At 34.2% G+C, this 19889-nt stretch overlaps 2 protein-coding genes across 2 annotated transcripts; one reads left to right on the top strand and one right to left on the bottom strand.

Moving 5' to 3' along the window:
* Window positions 1–1188: 1188 nt before the first annotated feature.
* On the top strand, window positions 1189–4069 carry LOC121220109 (rho GTPase-activating protein 2). The gene is made up of 4 exons (XM_041099298.1): window positions 1189–1645; window positions 2431–2551; window positions 2661–3011; window positions 3116–4069. Exons 1-4 carry the CDS (start codon window positions 1317–1319, stop codon window positions 3635–3637), a joined length of 1323 nt encoding a protein of 440 aa, XP_040955232.1. The 5' UTR covers window positions 1189–1316; the 3' UTR covers window positions 3638–4069.
* A 2619-nt stretch (window positions 4070–6688) lies between these two features.
* On the bottom strand, window positions 6689–7641 carry LOC107893037 (nucleolin). Its single transcript, XM_016818023.2, has one exon. It carries the CDS (start codon window positions 7474–7476, stop codon window positions 7012–7014), a length of 465 nt encoding a protein of 154 aa, XP_016673512.1. The 5' UTR covers window positions 7477–7641; the 3' UTR covers window positions 6689–7011.
* Between the last annotated feature and the right edge of the window lie 12248 nt (window positions 7642–19889).

Consider the following 19889-nt stretch of genomic DNA (forward strand, 5'->3'; position numbering starts at 1 on the left):
TAATTATTACTAGGAGCTCGCTAGCCGAACTTTAAAATAATACTTAACAATCTGTGACTTAAATAAAAATTTTCATATAATTTTGTGGCTTAAATGAGAATTTTTGAATGATTCAATGATCATTTTATAACTTTTAAAAATTGAATCACCAAAACGTAAAATTACTAATAGTTTATTATTTAAGTGTTGTTTACCTTTTAGATTATACTTATATCAATTTTATGATTATTATTAATGATTTATATTATGTTTTAAATAAGTAAAGACAAATAAATAAAAAATATTATTGAATTAAAATTTTCAAAATTTTAATATATTTTTTAACATTTCAACTGTATTTGTCTATTATATTACATTTTTTTCATGAAACTAAATCAATTTTAATTTAACATGAATTTATATGTGAATTTTTATTTTGAGTAATTTTTTATATGTAATTTTGAATTAATTCAATTTTCATAAATAATGATATATTTAATAATATAACCAAAAGTAATTAAACTTTTCGAATCAAACTAAGGGATAAAAAAGATTAGGTCAAATTCTATTATTAATCCTATACTCTCGATTTAGTTTTTGCATTTTAATTTTGTCAATTTTAATATATATATATATAAATTTGGTCAAATTTAGTCCCTATACTTTTTAGATTTTGAAATTATAATATCAATCCAAACGATAACAGGTAAATTTTATAAATAGTCTTGTATTATACATAAAGTTATAGATTTAATTCATGTTCTCCAATTGGACCGATTTTATTTTCTATGCTTTTCAACTTTCAAAATTTTAGATTGACGCAGACTACAATTGTTAAGTCCATTAATAAAATGTGAAAATAACAAGTTGACATAATAATAATATATTAGCAATACCAAACTTAGAAAATAGAAGAACTTAATGAATTTAACAATTACCATTTAGTCAAGACTGAAATTTTAAAAGTCAAAAGTATATTATTAAAAATGACTAAATTAAAGTGCAGAGACTAAATCTACAGCCTACATATAATAGAGGGACTAAAAGCGAAATTTAACCAGAAAAGTCCGTATAATTGTGCGTTTTGGGTACGTGGCATTCTCGAAATATTAGGACAACCACAAGGCCAAATGCTAATGTTTACTGTAGATAAAGTAAAAAAGATAAAATTTGAAAAACAAGTGGCCGTTAGTAATAAATAAATAAATAAATAAATAAAACCTTTTTCACTCGCAAACTCTCTTGTACTTAAATGCAACACAACAAATAACTCGTTACGAAATTTAAAACCTCGTGATTCTTAAGAGGGAGAGAGAAATCCAAAGCCGATTGAGATAATGACTGCTCCAGTAATGGTGACCAAAGGAGGTGGCTGCGGTGGTGGTGGCAGTGGTAAGAAGCGACGAGCTAAGAACTCCGAGGAAGAGCAGCAGCAGAACCAGATTTCCGTTGCGGCGTTGCTTTTAGCCGTTTTAAGGAAATCCATGGTGTCCTGTCGTGTTGATGGAGAAGATGAAGCGATGCATTCCGCCGTTAATAACATGGAAATCGGGTGGCCAACCAACGTACGACACGTAAGCCATGTTACCTTTGATCGCTTCAATGGGTTCTTGGGTCTTCCCCTTGAATTCCAAGTTGAGGTACCGGGTCGGGTTCCATCTGCTAGGTAATTTCTCCTTGTTGTTTCTTCTTCTTTTTTAAATATATTTCAAGTGTTTATTTTTTTAAAATACAAATATGAAGCGCTAGAGTGAATATTTTATGCTCAAAATTTTAAATTGAATTGTCAATTTTTTGGAGGACTAGAAATGCAATTTACCATATTATTTTTTATGAAAATTTTCTTTCTCCTTTTTAGTAACTAGAAACTTAAAAAAGGAATCACCAGAAAGATATGCAAATTTTTAATTAAACTATAATTTCTAGTTAGACCTTTTGCCTTAATTATATTTAACTGTTATATATTTATATATAATTTTTATAAAATAATAATCTCTATTTTATGTATTGATATCTTTTGATTTAATGTTGTAGTCATTTTTAAAAAAATATCTACCAATATTTATTGTGAAAAAATTTTGGATTTTCAAAGAAATTTTGTTTGATAATTATCTGAAATCAAATTTAGGTTAAATTATCGTTTTGATCCCTTAGCATAATTAGGGCCGTTAATTATTTCTGTTAATATACTAACATGAATTTTTCTTTTTTAACACAAAAAATACATTTCAGACAAAAGAGGTGCTTTAAAAAAAAATTCAAAATTTTAACCAAATTTGAACTATCTAATGGGATTATAAAAAGTGGATTAAATTATGACAAATTAAAGTACCGGGACTAAATCCCAAATCTGAGTATTGTAGAAGGACCAACCAGAATATCCTCTTTTATCACTTTTCTCTATATTTTACCCACGTAGTCCTTAATTGCAGATATATTTTTTCCTTGCAGTGCGAGTGTGTTTGGGGTCTCAGCGGAATCAATGCAATGCTCATTGGATCCAAAAGGGAACAGCGTCCCCACTATACTGTTGCTGATGCAGGAGCGGCTTTATTCACAAGGAGGGCTTCAGGTTTTCATTATTTTCATTTTCGTCCCAACTTTAGTACTTAGTATTACATCTATATGCAATTACCCTGGTTATATGATGTTATTGCTGTTCAATTTGTTCTTGTTTTCAGGCAGAAGGGATTTTCAGGATAAATCCTGAGAACAGCCAAGAGGAGCTTGTAAGAGATCAGTTGAACCGTGGCATTGTGCCAGATAATATCGATGTTCATTGCCTTGCAGGCCTTATCAAAGCCTGGTTCAGGGAGCTTCCTGCAGGTGTGTTGGATGGACTTTCCCCAGAACAGGTTCTTCACTGCGATAACGAAGAGGAGTGCGTTGAGCTCGTGAAGCAACTGAAGCCAACGGAAGCCGGATTGCTCAATTGGGCAGTCGACCTTATGGCAGATGTCGTGGAAGAGGAGGAAACGAACAAGATGAATGCAAGGAATATTGCTATGGTTTTTGCACCAAATATGACTCAGGTATATATATATTTGGGACGTTGTTGGATTAAAGATTGTAATTAAAAACTGTTTTTGTAAAAATAAAGCATTTGATGTTTGATTGTTTTTCTCTCTTGGAACAGATGTCCGATCCGTTGACGGCTCTGATGCATGCTGTTCAAGTAATGAACTTGCTCAAGACCTTGATCATGAAAATGCTACGAGAACGAGAAGAGACCGCGAGTTCATCTCGTTCATTCGATCATCACACAGACGAGGAGTTCGATTGTCATAGTTTAGATGAGATGGATATGAGCTGCGAAGGGCCTATATCTGATTACGATAATTCCCTTTACGGTAACTATAACGGAGATGACGAGGAAGACGGAGTAGAGGCATTCGGTGAAATAGAGGAATGCTTCTTGAGGCAACCGGATGATGAGAATAACAAGGACGCCACCTATAGTTTTCTGGAGAAACCATCTGATGAACCACATACAAGTACTCCTCCAGGAAGTTGGACGGGCTGCAATCTCGAGTCCAGCATTTCATTTACCGATAGCAAGAACGAGAATTCGGGCTCAACTACAAGTGATGGCGAGGACAATGATGGTGTGGATGTGATGGACAAACTAGTCGAGTCTACAACACTCAACGTTATTTAGAACAATACCGACATCCTTTCGATCACAGTTGCTTTGGTAAATCGATAAAGTTGGGTTTTGGTTGAAATTCAGGTAGGGGAAGTATTGGTTTTGATTGTTTGTTTGAATCATTGGTTCAGCAAGGGCTGAACTTTGTGGTGTGTTAGTGTTGTTTTCGGCATGTCCCGGAATTCTAACATCGACTGGATTAAGATTGGATAAAATCGGGTCCGATGTTAATGTACTTGTATAATACATCTAGGCAGATGTGCAAAATTAGGGAGTTAGAGGGAAAGGTGTAATGTTTTAGATATGGTTGATTTGTAGTGAATAGGGGTCCATCTAAAGTCATTTAGATTTGGTTGTGCACTAGCTAATTTCAGTATGTAAGTGTCTTATAATCTCCTTTCTAGCAATATATGATAATATATGTTGTTGGGCTTTTTTTTTTAATTTTTATTTTAAATATTTATATTAGGATATCTTTGTTTAAAATTATGTGATATACTTCTTAGTCTAATGACAATATAAAACCAATCAAAAATAGAATTGAAGGAACTTTTATATATATATATATCAATATTTCATTCAAAACTAATGAAATTTTAACGTTTAAACCTCAGACTTTTACTAAACATCGTAGCCAATCGCATTCTCTCTCTCTCTTTTTTTTTGTTAATTTAAATATTTTTATGTTAAATTTATGTTGGGGGAGAATGTTGGAAGCAAATTAAATTAGTTAATATTAAATGGATTAATTTAGTTTGTGTATCATTAAAAATAATAAAATAAGATCAAATTTCAACAGAATTAATATTTATTATTTACTGTTTATCGGAGTCAATATTTTGAAGTTTTTTTATGGTTTTATAAATAAACTCTTTTGTTTGGAGTTGAATTGCAGATAATAAATAAATTTGATGCCATTTTTTACACCATAAATGTTAACTTTGTTACATATTAGTCTTATTTTATTCTTGGGTAAATTACTCAGTTAGTCACCTTAAAATAGTATCGTTCTTATTTTGGTCACTCTAAAATTACTATTTATCAATTTAATCATTGTTGTTACAAAAATTTATTCACAACGGTCACCTAACCATTCTCTCATTAACGGATTACTAATTGGACCTACCATGTCAAGCCTTTTTTCACTAAAAAAAGGATAAAATAAAAAATTATTTTTTTAATCCTTTAAAAGTTATAAAATTTTCCATCATCTTTCATTTGGCTAAACTTTCTCCGAGCTAGGGTGTTCATAATTAGGTTAAAATCGAATTAACCAACCAAACTGATCTAATTCAGTTAATCGGTCGGTGGTCAAATTTAGTTCGGTTGGCGGTCGATTAATGATTTTTTAAAATTTTAATTATTAGTTAATTCGGTTTGAAATTTCATAATTAACCGAAATAAATAATATATATTATATATAATTGTTAACTTTTTGTTTGGTTGTTAATTTTCAAGATTTATGTAGTGTTTTTAATGTCTTATTTGTTATTTTCACCACTATTTAAAAATTTTTTAACTATTAAAAAAATAAAATAAACGTTACAAATATATTTTTATATATTTTATACTTATTTTAATGAAAAGACAAAAAAAAAACATATAAATTTCTAACTGATTTAACCGAATATTAGATTTGATTAATGTATTAAAAAAAACAATTAAAGATTAATACTCAAAAGCACAGTTTCAAGTTCAACCAATTCCCCATTACCATCTTCTGGTTCGAATAAAACCGATTTCGGGACAAGAGAAAAGTTAATACAAAATCCGAATCTTTTCGCCTCTTTGCTTTCTTCTTCACAGAACTTGCTCCAGCTGACTTGTGTTTATGGTTGCCATTGCCGGAAGCTGGTGCTGGTTCGGCTCTAATCGACAGAGCGGAACAGCAGTTGAATTGAAGTAATTTTGGTTAGGGCCAGGCGTAGACTGGGATACTTGTTTTTACTGGAAGGGAAAAATGGTGAAAACCCCGAGGGGAAACAAAAACACCGTTCATTACTTTCGAAATACCCAGTTCATTTTCCTCAACCCTAGACATGTTCGCGTGAACCAAATTTACACAAAAATCAGGAATTTTAACCAAAAAAATTGCCTTTTTCCTCAAAAACAAGAAATACCCATTTCATTTTCCTCAACCCCACACATGTTCGTCCACAAAAACAGTGCCCTCTGTCAAACAAAATTACACAAAAATCAAGCTTTTCAACAACTTCTTTTTCCCTTTTTTCAAGTCACTCCACTTTACCCTCTTTTATGCACGAAATTAAGCTCCCGTTTTAACCAAAATTAAACAAAAAAATAGGGGTTTTATCCAAGAAAAAAAAGAGAGTATGAATCAGTTTACTCAGATCGATCAATCTGGGTTCCAATCCAGGGGTCGGCTAGTATGCCATTGAAAGGGAAGCAAGGGGAGGACGACCACCATCATGGAAGATGACGTTGGTTCAAAAGATTAACTTAAAATTTTGTATCTTTTGAAGGGACTAAAAGAAGAATATTTCATTTTACAAAATTTCCAACAATTCGTTGGGAGAACATTTTGAACAATTTTATAATTAAATTAAAAAAAAAATAGGAAGTGATATTAGATTAGAGTAAGTAAGAAGAAAGTTGAAGCTTGATTGTTTTAAAGAGTAAATGTATTAAAAAAAAGTTAAAATGATTTAGTCCCGACTTCACCTATATAAAAGTTCCCAATGTGAAGAGTGAAAATTGAATTATAAGTTTTTAAAGGATGAAATTACAAATTTCTACTATTTTACCCCAACCCCTTGTTATTGCACCAACCTTTGGTGTTTGAAAGTAATTTTTCAGCTGCAGTCTATAAAATTAATGTGGTAACTCACTGAGTTGAACAATGTTAGTTCAACTAATAAAAATATGTATAAAGTTGAAATAATACGGTGATTTTGTCTTTTTAACATAGATTCTGCTTCAAATTCTATTAACTTACAGAATGTTCGATTAACCAAATAAATAACTTAAATTTTAGTTTTTGATACCAATATTCACCATTATCAAAAACCAATATAATAATAATAAATGTAAAGCTAAAACTTACTGTATTTTTGCTACAATTATTCATATTTTGAATCCATACCAGAAAATGCCAGAAATATTCATTGCCTGGCTGCTCCAGCTCTCCATTGCAGATTTGCAGCAAACATTATTAACTGCAAATATAAATTTATAAAAGAAATAAACATCTATTGATTCATTTGATTTTCTTTTCCTTATATGTACAATTACCATTCATTTCAATTTTTAAAAAATAACGAAAAAGAACTAAAAAATACGGTGATATGTAACCAAAAGAAAAAGACGACTGATGAAAGCTTGTTTAGCTAGCAAGAACGAAAAAACAGGAAGAAAACCCAGATTTTCTAGGAAGCCAAACAAGTTTCCCAAAAAAGCCTGTTCTTTTCCATCTCATTCATGGTTTCGCTTGAGTTTTCAGCTGATGAAGAGGATTTCTTTTCTTTCCCCACACCAACTCCTTTAATACGTTCATCATCCCTGCAACCTTTTTTATACAATTGAACCTCCTTTTGCTCCACCACCCCATCGTCGTCGTCATCTTCATCATCGACACCTTCAACAACATTTGCAAATTTGTTTTTTAAGCTACCACCAATCTCTCTAACACCATGAACAACATCAGGTGCAGTATCACAGCTACATGACTCTGCATCATCATCATCATCATCATCATCATCACCATCATCATCGTGACTGATATCAACCATGGCTGGATCGGAACTACAACCGGATTCCGAATCGCCGGTGGCCTCGAAGAGCAAGAAAGAAGACACGTCAACAGCTTTACTTCTTCTTCTTCGGATACCCATTAATAATCTGTAATTACCAAACCACAAAAAACAAAACGGAAATTCAAAAGAAAGTTTTTAGTGGTACTGACTTTGGGTTATTTAAGCCTTTGCTATATACATCAGAATGTTTCGTAAGTAAAAATTAAAAAGAAAAATAAAATAGGAGGAGGGAAGGGTGGGCTACTATTGGAAAATTTTATTATATTGAAAAAGAAAATTTTGGTTTCTAGAAGGAAATAAATATACGCTAACGCAACGGTTGATATTGATAGAATCACAGTTCAGAACAGAGTAGGCCAGGTCCCACCCTTCTAGAAGCTTAACAATCACATAAATATCAAATCTTCTAGAACCCCACGTTCCTAATTATATTTATTATTATTATTATGGCAGTTTCTTTTTTGTTTTATTTAAATAAGAAAATACTCATAAATGTCAATTTTTTTTAAAAAAATTACTTTATTAGGTCGATTTTTGAGAAATTTACAGGAATAAGTTGATTTAACGAAAATGCTTCTAGCTAAAAGCATTTTTAGGTGAAATGTAGAAAAACACTTCCAGCTAGAAGCATTTTCAGCTTGTTGCCAGTAAAATGCCTCTAGCTGGACGCGTTTTTGTCAACTCACTTAAAAGCGCTGCCAGCTGGAAGTGTTTTCCCAACAGTAACCCCACAATGGCTACTTTTCCCACGGCTAATTAAAGTAGCCGTTGACGCCCCCCACTCCCAACCGACTACATCTTCTTAAACCCTATAAAACCCCCTTACTTTTTTCTCACAAATTTCTCTCAGATATCTCTCAAATTCTCTGTTAAATTCTTACTTTAATTTTATTTCTCTCTAAATTATATTTTTTATCAAAATTATCTTAATATTTTCGCAAATAATTTTTTATTAAAAATTAATTCTTGTTTTTCGAAATTAGAAATGGTTGGATCTCTAATCCATTTTGATGACAAGCACATTTCGGTTGATCAATTGCAAATGGGAAGAATATTTTTTAATATATTTTAATGTTGTTTAATTTTTTATTTCATTGTTATATTTAAATTTAAATTTTTTTGTAAATGTACAAAATATCAAATTTTGTAGTGTTATATCTGTAATCTACCCACTTATTTGTCACCCTTGATTGAACTGTACTTGAGGGAAGCCGATTTTTCACATGTGGCCCTTGTAGGTCGAGGGTGTAATTTGGACTTAACACTTGTAAGCGTATTGGTGAAAAGGTGGAGACCCGATATGCATACATTTTATCTTTCATGCGACGAGTGTACTATCACCCTGGAGGACATATAGTTATAGTTGTGGTTACCGGTGGATGGGTTGGTGTTCACTAGGTCATTTCACGCGGCCGATTAGAGATACGCGTGCGGTAAACTTTGGGCTTTGGTTTGGGAGACGATTTATGGAGGTTGGATCGAAATGAGTTGGTTAAGAAGAAACTTCGGAGGGCTAGATGAGGATTCGACTGAATTCGAAAGAGAACGACACGCTCGGGCGTACATCCTTCAGATCATTGGGGGTATTCTAATGCCGGATAAGTCACGAAATCTCATCCATCTAAGGTCGCTGTTAAAACTCGTCAACTACGAACTCAGTTGGGGGTTCGCCGTGTTGGCGATATTGTACTGGGAGATGTGTCGAGCAACGCAATCACAGAAAATTAAAATTGGTGTTTGCATTCTACTATTGTAGTCATGGGCATGGTACCAGTTGCCATTTTTACGTCATCCAGCGAACTACCCATATACATTCCCACTCATAACAAGGTAAAATTCATCAGATGATATGGTGTCCATAATAAAATTAATTTAAATATTATTATGCTAACAAATTATTTCAATAGGTGAAACCATGAGCCGAGTTACGCAGGATTACTGAATGAGCTGTGAGAAATACGACTTTTGTTAGACCAATGGCGAAAACGGATGTATGAATTTATTTAAGTTTGAATTATATCGTATTAATTAAAGTAGTCGATTAGAGATTCTGTAGTATATATATAACACTAAATTTTTGATTATTTTAATATAGTTTGGATGGACACCATATGAGGATCCGACAATTTGAGAATGCATTATTGAGGAATTTTTTGTGAATCCGAACATCTGGCATGTGAATGTGCCATTGGTAGTGTATGCTACCATTGAGATGCACGAGTTGGATAGAGTGTTGCGGCAGTTCTAGTTTTGACAATTGATTCCTGTGGCACCTCAAGACCTTTATGATCTGTATCATATCAACTTGCTGGGGTGGACGAATCAGAATTGATTGGTATTCCACGCCAAATATATCACCATATGGAATAATATGTATGATTTCTTACCTACTCGCGAGGCTATTGTTGTTCCAAAGTTAACTCCAGAGTACATGCCATGGTTTAGGATCCATGATAAGTGATACTTGTACGGGGAAGAGACGAGGGGTCTACAACTGCATACGAGGAGGCCACAACGGGCCTCTATACATCCAAATACTGACGAGGCAAGTCCATCATCAGCAACTACGCAAGAACCGACGTCGACGGTTGTACTATCGATGGTAGTACCACCTACTGGTTAGTATGTACTGTCTTATTCTGGTGCGTATACTAACCCTATCATTTTCACACAAGCATCATATATTCCACCACATTTTTCTACTTCTACTTCTATGCCAAGTTTTGTTTTCGGAGCTTCGTCCCCAATGTATTACACACCTATGCCATCTACATTTCTGACGACAATGACATATAGGCTGTCTATGTTTCAGGCATCGAACGAGAGTCTACTCATTATGCCATCGGTGTATGGGACACAACATAGTTATACCCATTTTCCGTTTGTGAAACACCTCTGAGATCATTGTTCTACCAAAGTGGATCATCTTCCCAACCACCTATTCTTAGTCCGGAGGATGCACGGTCGCACATATTTCAATTTCAATTCACTTCACAATTAATACCCCTTAATTTTCAAAAGTACACAATTACCCTAAATTTTATAATTTTTTTGCAATTTAGTCCTTACTAATTAGTCCATCAAATGAACTAATTTTTTCTCAATTAACAATTTATCTCAATGTTCTAAGCTATAATACAACCTTTAATCAACAAAATTTAATACCAGACCCTAATATTTAATCTTTTCACAATTTGGTCCTAAAATCAATATCTATCAAAATAACTTAATAAAAATCATCATATAACAAAATTAAAATTCTAAACCCCTGTTATTTCATCAAAAACATCTAGTATTCATCCATGGAAACTTTAAAAATTACCAATAAAATCAAAAACTTATGAATTAGATAGTTGGACCTAATTGTAAAAGGCTTAAAAACACAAATTTCAAGAAAAAGGCAAGAATTGAACTCACTTGTAGCAAAAATGTGAAAAACCAGCTTTAGGGGACTCTCCTATGGCATTTTTGGCTGAAGATTCATGAAGAATTGTCTAGATTTCTTTTAAATCTCATTTTTATCTAATTAAATTTTATTTTATTTCCCATTTTACCCCTTAATCACCTAATTTCTTTGTTTTTTTTTCTGCTTATGCCGCCTCAGCCTTTTTAAGTGTGTCTAATTGCCTTTTTAGTCCTTCCTTATTCACCACTTAAGCTATTTAATCACTATTTCTTTAATTAGCAAAATTTACACCTTTTTCAATTTAGTCCTTTTTAATTAATTAGCTATCAAAACGTTAAAATTTTCTAACAAAACTTTAATACTACCTTAATGACACTCCGTAAATATTTATAAAAATATTTACGGCTCAATTTATAAAATTGAGGTCTCAATACCTCGTTTTTTAAACCACTTAACTTAATAAATCCTTATAACACACAAATTACTAATTAAAAAATTCTCCTAAAATCACATTTGGCTCGTAAGTACTAAATAATAAAATTTATGAGCTCACTCATCAGATTTGGTGGTCTCGAACCATATTTTTTCGACACCACTAAAAATCGGGCTGTTACAGTATATATTGAGTTGGGGAAAAACATGCCTCCTCAACCTGGACAAGAAGAAATCTCAATCGTTTGTTGACTCTCTCGACGTTATTGCAAAGGCAATTGGTAGGATTCTTCGATTGTCATCTTGTGCTACAGCCAACAACAATTGATGGGTATATCTCCCGTACATAAAGGTATTGTCGATTTGTACCAGTGACTTGTAGTACTGGAATGCTTGTCAACATTGCTTGAAAGTCCAAAACAAACAGTTGAACACCATCCACGGAGCAACCGATCGTTGTAGTATGTATGCCTCGTTTCCAGATCGATTACACAACCTAGGTTGTACCTCTCTAGCACTCGACACCACTGCCATACCTTATTGTATGACGTGTCCCACCTATTGTGTATCTTCTCCAATGCCTTCTACTTTGCGATCCACGCCTTGCGGTACGAAGGCGTGTAATCGAATTGGCTATGAATATTTATAATTAAAACTGGCACAACAATCTTGGGACTCGCTTTCATAATAGGTAGTATTATGTTCGCGATCATCTCTGAATCCAAACTCGGATGATCCTGTGAAATACCTGTTGTAATACACGTATGCGGAGCAATAAACTTCTTTATCGTCTACAACCCTGTCTTCTTCTTAACAGAGGCCATGATTTTCCATGCATATCTACTGTCTCACATTGCGCACTTAGCCTTGAACTTTTCAGAACAGGATTTAACCATGTGGAAGTTCACCCTGTTCTTGATGATGTATCACTTCACAGTAGCAACAAAACTATCTTTAGTGGAAAACTCTTTTCCCACTTCCAAATCTCTCGAATCTAATGAAGAACTTGTGCGGCTCGACCTCCTGTGTGGTAGTTTTGCAAACTCTAACCCATCCTTCGCCGATAGTTCCACATTATGCATGTAAGTTGGAGATGAGTACACCATGAATCGTGGATCTTCTTCTGCATCTTCGTCAAGATCTCCACCTCCTTTACCATCTTCTGGTTTTATTGGAATCGGCTCTGGTTCAAAAAATAATGTAATTTCTAAATCATCGACACCTGGCTCCCTGATTGAATCGACATCAGATTCACTACCATCTTCATTCTCAGACCTACTAATATCTACCGTGTAGGATGTCCCATCACTGGTAGACGTCGTAGGGAGTATATCATCCCTTCTTGTGTAGTTGTCGAAACGTCTAAAATCACTTGTCGATTACCAATAGTTAAAACTTGATGTCATTCCCCTATAAGTGTTCCTAGCGTTGAATATTGGCATGCCGAAGTTCAAGTCAAATAGACTAATTGAGTGTCATGCAGCGGTTGTGTATTCCGTTCTACCATCATAACTCAATTGTTCAATGTTTTGCCTGTCATAGTTGAAATCTAAGGCTGAAATGGATGAGTGTCTTCCCATTGATGATTTTGGGATAACATAATGGGAACTTTCTAACAAATTGGTTAAACCTTAAACACTTAAAAAACCCTAACCCTAAAAAATACAGAACAAAAATGCTTCAAGCTAGAAGCGTTTTCCTTAAATCGACCTATTCCCGTACATTTTTTAAAAATCGACCTAATAAGGTAATATTTTGAAAAAATTGACATATATGAGTATTTTAGTCAAATTTAAAAGGTTCATAATACTTGAATTATTATTTCAGTCAAAGTTTCTTTCTCTCTTCAGTATATTTTATAAATATATTTTTACATATTTTTCGTCCTCTTCATGAATATGTAATATTCTAATAATTACAATGCAATTAAATAGTTAAATTATGAATTGGTTTTAGAGATTTGATTCTTGTATTTTTTTCAAATTAATTTTATAATTTATTCATTTAGTTCAAATTATTAACTATTATAATTTATAATATTAACATGTGGAACCTCAAGATAGAGGACAACAAATGCATAAGGTGGAGATCCTAAGGAGAAAAGTTAATAACTTACATACCCTCTTTTCTAGCCAACCATAAGACTATTTTATTTGGTGGCTCTTCATCTTTCTTAAAAAAGGTTATCCATCCTTACTCATTACATGCATTTTATGTCAACAATATCAAAATATATAATGAGTAATTTTTTTAAAAAATGCCTATTTAAACTAATTAATAGCATTTATCAAATTAAAGTATACACACTGAATATCATATTGTGAAATACTTTAGGAAAATTGCACATGTTTTGAAATCCTTCAACCCCCCCGGGGTTAAATTTAATTTACTCTATTATGGTACAAGAAGTAGACCAGAATGTAAAAATGTCAGCACCGACCAAAGAAAAAAGAGAAAAAAGAACTGTTTTGAGTCATTATTATAACCGGTTCAACAAAAGTGACTAAGAATTGGGCGAGGTTTTTTCTTTTGGTCAATATTGAACTAAAATTTATTCGGTTTCAAACAAAGAAGATTGATGTCTTTTACCCCACTTTAGTTTCTTAACGTTTGAAACGTGCGGCAACAATGACATCAATTTTATGCTAGGACTGGAGCAAGAATATCAAAATAATACTCTATCAATCAATGATGAAAAAAAAAATTAGTAATTTTATTTAAATTTGAACTTAAAATTTTGAAATTAATAACTCAAAATTCAACATTGTAAGTGAAAAAAAAGAATAAAAGAAAGATGATATGGTGATTCACACGAATATGAAGTGTTGAGAGCAACAATTGAAGGAAAACGAAAAGGGTGTACAAGACATAAACATGAGGAGAAGAAACTTGACAAGTATTTATAAGTGACAGTGACATATCGTTTACACTTATATTTAAATTGACCATTAAAAAAACATCATAATATTTCAAATAAGTGATGATGTGATTGATATGAATTTAGTAGGAGGCAAGACAAATTAAAAGAATTTCATGTCGCTAGCAAAATGTTGCCTAATGATGAAGTCATGACTTTGCAAAGTGTGGGTGATGAAAGTATTGATACTAAATATAACCTTTAAATTCTAAGCCATAAATTTTAAATCCTAACTGTATAGCATGAAATTTAAATTTAAAATGTTAGAGAAGAAATCGAAAATAATGACATTCCTGAAAGAAGGATTATTGCTGTCGTTAACCACAAACCAGCTCTCAAAAATAATTTAATTGATTAGCGGTATTAATTATTAGTACATAAATATAGTTTCAAAGTAATAGTAAATATAAATAACACCTAAAAGGTGTCTTAAAAAGCAGCGTTAGCAAAATTATATGGAGGGCAGTGGAGCATTGAAGAGTGGGGGATGATGTTTGCTAAAGACCCTGCAGTACCAAGTATACACTGCAACTATCACATGGATTCATTCCATTTCTTGTTTACCTATAACTTGGTGAATTTGAAAATATTAAATTAAAGTGGGATAGGACGGGATGAATGTGTCTAAAATTTATGAAGCTAACACGTTTATAATAAAGCGTGTCAACTGTAGATTCGACAATATCTACACATCCATATAAAACGACAGTGACCATCTCTTTCTCAACCTCTGGAAACTACTTGATTGTCTTCATTTAAAATAGCAAACTGGAGTGTGTGTTTTCTTGCTTTGTCTATACTCTTCCTTTCAAAAAAAAACTAAACAAATCATTTAACCAGCTTGAGCTAATAAAGCACTTGCTTAATAAATGAAGAAATTACATATCAACTTACACCTGATGAAACATTTTTAAGCTGCATATATTATTTATTTTCAAAATAATATTAAAATGAAACGAAGAAGAAGCTATAAAGTAGATTCAGATGATGTATGCAACCCAATTGATTGACTTGTTTAGTTTAACAATAAAGTTAAATACTTAATTCAACATTTATACTTCACTTTTTAGATAGTAAGGAAGTATGAGATAAGTAAGTCACATAAGTTTCGTTGAATAAAAGATACTGACTAATTTTTTTATGAAAAAAATGTAGGAAAAATGAGCGACATAGTCTTGAGTTTGGCGTGGAATTTTATAACCTTTCAAACAAGTTTCAATATTATTTTTTTAAAAATATTTGTTGATATCAAGCCTACCATAAAAGCATATTAAACAAATGGTAAATTAGAGTAGAGGTTACCAATTATGTTCTTTTTAGTCACCTAACTAGGAAAAGTTCCAAAATAATGATCCGACGATTACTAAATTTCTTTTTTTATCAGCCAACTATAAAAAAGTTACAAAATAGTCACCCAATTATTTAAATTTATCTTTTTTGGTCACTAGCTAGCTAACGTAAAAATAGAAACACCAAAAAATCCAAGATAGTTGGGTGATCATAAAAGACAAAATTGAATTGTTGAGTGGCCATTTTGCAACTTTTCATGGTGGGATGATAAAAAAAAACATAGTTGGGTGACTACTATGTAATTTACCCTTAAACTAATTTAGCCCACTAGAAGTAAATAGTCCACATGCACAATGGGCAGTTTGAGGTCTTTGAGGAACTCTTTTTCATAAGATGCAAATACTCTCTCAAGCAATTTCTTCCATCACATTTAGGAAGCATTTACAAGTTCTCTCGTCAATTCGTTTAAAAAAGCACAAAATGCATGAAGAACCCAACGATCCTAAAAATGTGAGAGAGCCAAGCAATAAATCGTTAGATCCAAATACCTTCCCAATCAACTTAGTGCAGAGAATGAAAGCTTATAAATACTCATGATAAATCACAAAGGTATGTAGATATATCGCTTACAACTGTTAATTTAAATTTGTATTTTAGCATTCAAATTAGGCTATAACATAGGATTTTGACTAGTTAGTTTCCATGTATAGTTCCTAAGTACTAATATAAATACCTAACACTTGTATCACAATAGATATACTGAAATTCATTCCTCTTTCTTTTCTTAAGTTTAATAACATGGTATCAAGAGTTTAGGTTCCCCTTCTTTTTTTTCTTTACTCTTTTGGTCTTGTTTTGGGTATCATCACCCCCATTTCTTCCTCCTTTTCTATCTATTGACCAAATCGCTCCCATCATTTTCCATTGTTATCCTCCTATTTCACGCTCTTTCTATCCGATTTGTCTCTACATGGAGAAAATGAAGATATCCTGCCCCATTTTTGCTATTCCAGATGGGACAAATTACAGTCTTTGGGCTTTCGGGATTTGTAGATTCCTTATTGGCCGAAAATTGTGTTGCATTGTTACGGGAGATGATATTCAACCTGTTCATGAGACGGATGAGATTGTTATTGAGTATAAAGATCGTATGGTGGATTAAGACAGTAAGAATTATCAGATTATCACTTGGTTTTGTAATACTTCTGTTCCAAACATTTATGTACAATTTGATGAGTTTGAAATAGTAAAAGAGATCTGTGATTTTCTTATTTCTCGATATCAAACCACCGGTCTTGCTCACTGCTTCCAACTATAAAGTACATTGCATAGTCTCAAGCCAAAGCCCGATCAATCTGTGAACGCCTTTCTAACAAAAAAAAAGCCAATCTAGACCCAATTGTCCCAAGCCAAGATCAAGAAGGATCATCTTTGCCTTATCTAGGTCCCCATGGCACTTTATCTTGAATAAGAGCCAGTTTGAGTCTCTCTGCTACATTGAAGTCCCCTTCCATCCTACTCTGTTAAAGAGCTTATTTTTGAAGAGACTCATCTGGGGTTGGTTTAGGCATCTTCCTACAATGTTTCCATTGCTACTTGGGCACTGTATCAAAAATCTAGCTCTGGCAATGTTTTCTGTAAAAACTATCGTTAGAACGATCATCAATTCTCCCCCCTTTCCTAAGGTGGAATGTCGTTACTACCATAAATATGGATACCTTATCCACGATTATCCAACTCAACCCCTTCAGACTGCTGAAACTACTAAGGTTGGAGGATCTCCCAACTTCAAAGGAGTTTTTTATGTTCCTAGTTCATTAGTTGTTGTTACTGCCTTCGTGGATTTTGCTTCTCTCTCATTGTGTTGAAGTCAGCTCCCATGTAGCAGCAAAGGTGGCCATGCAAGGAACGTGCTTCAACAGCAAATTGATGCAGCAAGCTGAAGCTATTCATTTGGTTTCCTTAATTGAATGTTTTGTATTTAGTTAGGATCAAACTTAGTTGGTAGCTGCATTTTGATGTAATTAGGTGCTGAATGACAAGCTTAGGTAGAAGCTTTTTGTTTTTCAATCAAGTTTAACAAGTTACTAGGCATTTTAGTGGTGTTAGGTATGTTAGTAGGTGATTACTTGTTTGTTTTACTTATTGACTGATATATGTAATGGCTTAATGCCTTGTTCATGTGTTAATGAGAATTATCAGCTCATTTTCATTCAATCTCTTTCTCTCTTTTTCTGTTTTCACTTGCCAGCTTCATCTTTCTGTTTTTTCTGCTTCCGAGTTTGCTTCTTCACCAAGCCTCGAGCCTTACTACTCAAGCAAGACTAGAAACAGCTAGCTGCTGCCTCTTGCACCAACAATTGGTATCTAGAGCTGCATTCTTAAGGGACCTGTTCTAGCAAACTTAAAAAAAACGATGGCTTCTTCAGGATTTTCACCAGCAGCCCCACCAGTCTTCAATGGAGAAGGCTTTCACATATGGCTGGTCAAGATGAAGACTTACCTACAGGCTTTCGATCTGTGGGAAGTTGTCAACACAGATACTGAGCCAGCACCACTGAGGGCTAATCCCACAGTAGCTCAGATTAGGCAACATGCTGATGAGAGGACCAAAAGGCACAAAGCCATGTCCTGCATCCAGAACTGTGTGTCAGATGTCATCTTCACCAGAATCATGGCCTGTGAGACTCCAAAACAGGCCTGGGATAAGCTTAAGGAGGAGTTTCAAGGCACTGAGAGAACAAGGCAACAGCAGCTGCTAAACTTGAGAAGGGATTTCGAGAATTTGAAGATGAAGGAAGAAGAAACAGTGAAGCAGTACTCAGATAGAATTATGGCAGTGGTTAACAGCATAAGGCTCCTAGGTGAGCACTTTGATGAGGCAAGAATTGTGGAGAAAGTCCTCTCCACTTTGCCTGAGAGATATGAGGCCAAGATATCCTCTCTAGAGGACTCAAGAGACCTTGCTAGCATCTCTTTGACTGAGCTAATCAACACCTTTTATGCTCAGGAACAAAGAAGAGCTAGCAGAGCTGAAGATCACCAAGAAGGTGCATTTCAAGCCAAGGCTAGAGAAACCTCGAGCACTAATGCTCAAAGAGGCAAAAGGCCTTGGAAAAACAGGCCTAAGCCTGATGCTGCAAGGAGCAATGACCAGCCCTGCAGATATTGCAAGAAGCCTGGCCATCCAGAAGACAGATGCTGGTTTAGGCCAGATGCAGTATGCCAACACTGCAAGAAGAAGGGCCATGTTGAAAGGGTCTGCAAAAACAGAAGTAAGCCAAGGCAGAATCAATTTCAGCAGTCAAAGGTTGAAGCTCGAGTAGCTGAGGACAGTAGTGACCAAGAAGAACAGGTCTTTGCTGTTTCCTGTGTAGCTTCTGAGAAGAAATGCTCTAAAGGCTGGTTGCTGGACAGTGGTTGCACGAACCACATGTCACCAGATGCCTCCTTGTTTAAAACCTTGGACAGAAGTTATAAAACCAAGGTCAAGGTTGGAAATGGTCAGTTTATAAGGGCTGAAGGAAGAGGAGAAGTGCTGATATCTACTCCCACAGGCAACAAGATTATTCCAAATGTGCTGTTGGTACCACAGATTGACAGAAACCTTCTCAGCATAGCTCAACTGCTTGAGAAAGGTTATTCTGTTATGTTCAAGGATAAACAATGCCATATTACTGATCCAAGTGGATCAAGCCTTATGACAGTCACAATGACTGATAAATGCTTTGAGGTTCACTGGGCAAATGACTCAAACTCAGCATACACAGCCTCTGTTGAAGACTCCAAGCTTTGGCATCAAAGGCTTGGACATGCCAACTTCAGATCAATGGCTCGATTGGCCAATGAGGGCATGGCAGAGAACTTCACCAGCTCAGTGGAGCATGATGATGTGTGTGAAGTCTGCCAAATAGGGAAACATGCAAGACTGCCATTTCCTACAAATTCAGCTTGGAGAGCTACTGAAAGACTGCAGCTGGTGCACTCTGATGTATGTGGCCCGATGAGGACTGAATCACTCAGCAAAAACAGGTATTTCATCCTCTTCATTGATGATCTTACAAGGTTTTGCTGGATTTTCTTTTTAAAACACAAGTCTGAGGTAGCTCAAGTGTTTGTGAAGTTTAAAAATGCTGTAGAAACAGAAACAGGTTGCAAGCTGAAATCGATAAGGACAGACAATGGCACTGAGTACACTTCAGCTCAGTTTCAAGCCATTTGCAATGATGCTGGTATCAAACATCAGCTTACAAATGTCTACACACCTCAGCAGAATGGGGTAGCTGAAAGAAAGAATAGAAGTCTGATGGATATGGCCAGATGTCTGCTGTTTGAGAAGAAACTGCCCAAGACCATGTGGGCTGAGGCAGTAAACACTGCTGTTTACCTTCAGAACAGGCTTCCTACTAAAGCTCTTGCATCCGAGACACCTTTCGAGGCTTGGTT

The sequence above is a fragment of the Gossypium hirsutum genome, chromosome D08, assembly GCF_007990345.1.
Source record: "Gossypium hirsutum isolate 1008001.06 chromosome D08, Gossypium_hirsutum_v2.1, whole genome shotgun sequence".
Taxonomy (NCBI): Eukaryota; Viridiplantae; Streptophyta; class Magnoliopsida; order Malvales; family Malvaceae; genus Gossypium; species Gossypium hirsutum.

Coding starts and splice junctions, on each gene's coding strand:
- LOC121220109 (XM_041099298.1), top strand. CDS start 1,317: ATGACTGCTCCAGTAATGGTGACCAAAGGAGGTGGCTGCGGTGGTGGT. Junction 1,646..2,430: donor GGTCGGGTTCCATCTGCTAG/GTAATTTCTCCT, acceptor TTTTCCTTGCAG/TGCGAGTGTGTTTGGGGTCT. Junction 2,552..2,660: donor ATTCACAAGGAGGGCTTCAG/GTTTTCATTATT, acceptor TCTTGTTTTCAG/GCAGAAGGGATTTTCAGGAT.
- LOC107893037 (XM_016818023.2), bottom strand. CDS start 7,476: ATGGGTATCCGAAGAAGAAGAAGTAAAGCTGTTGACGTGTCTTCTTTC.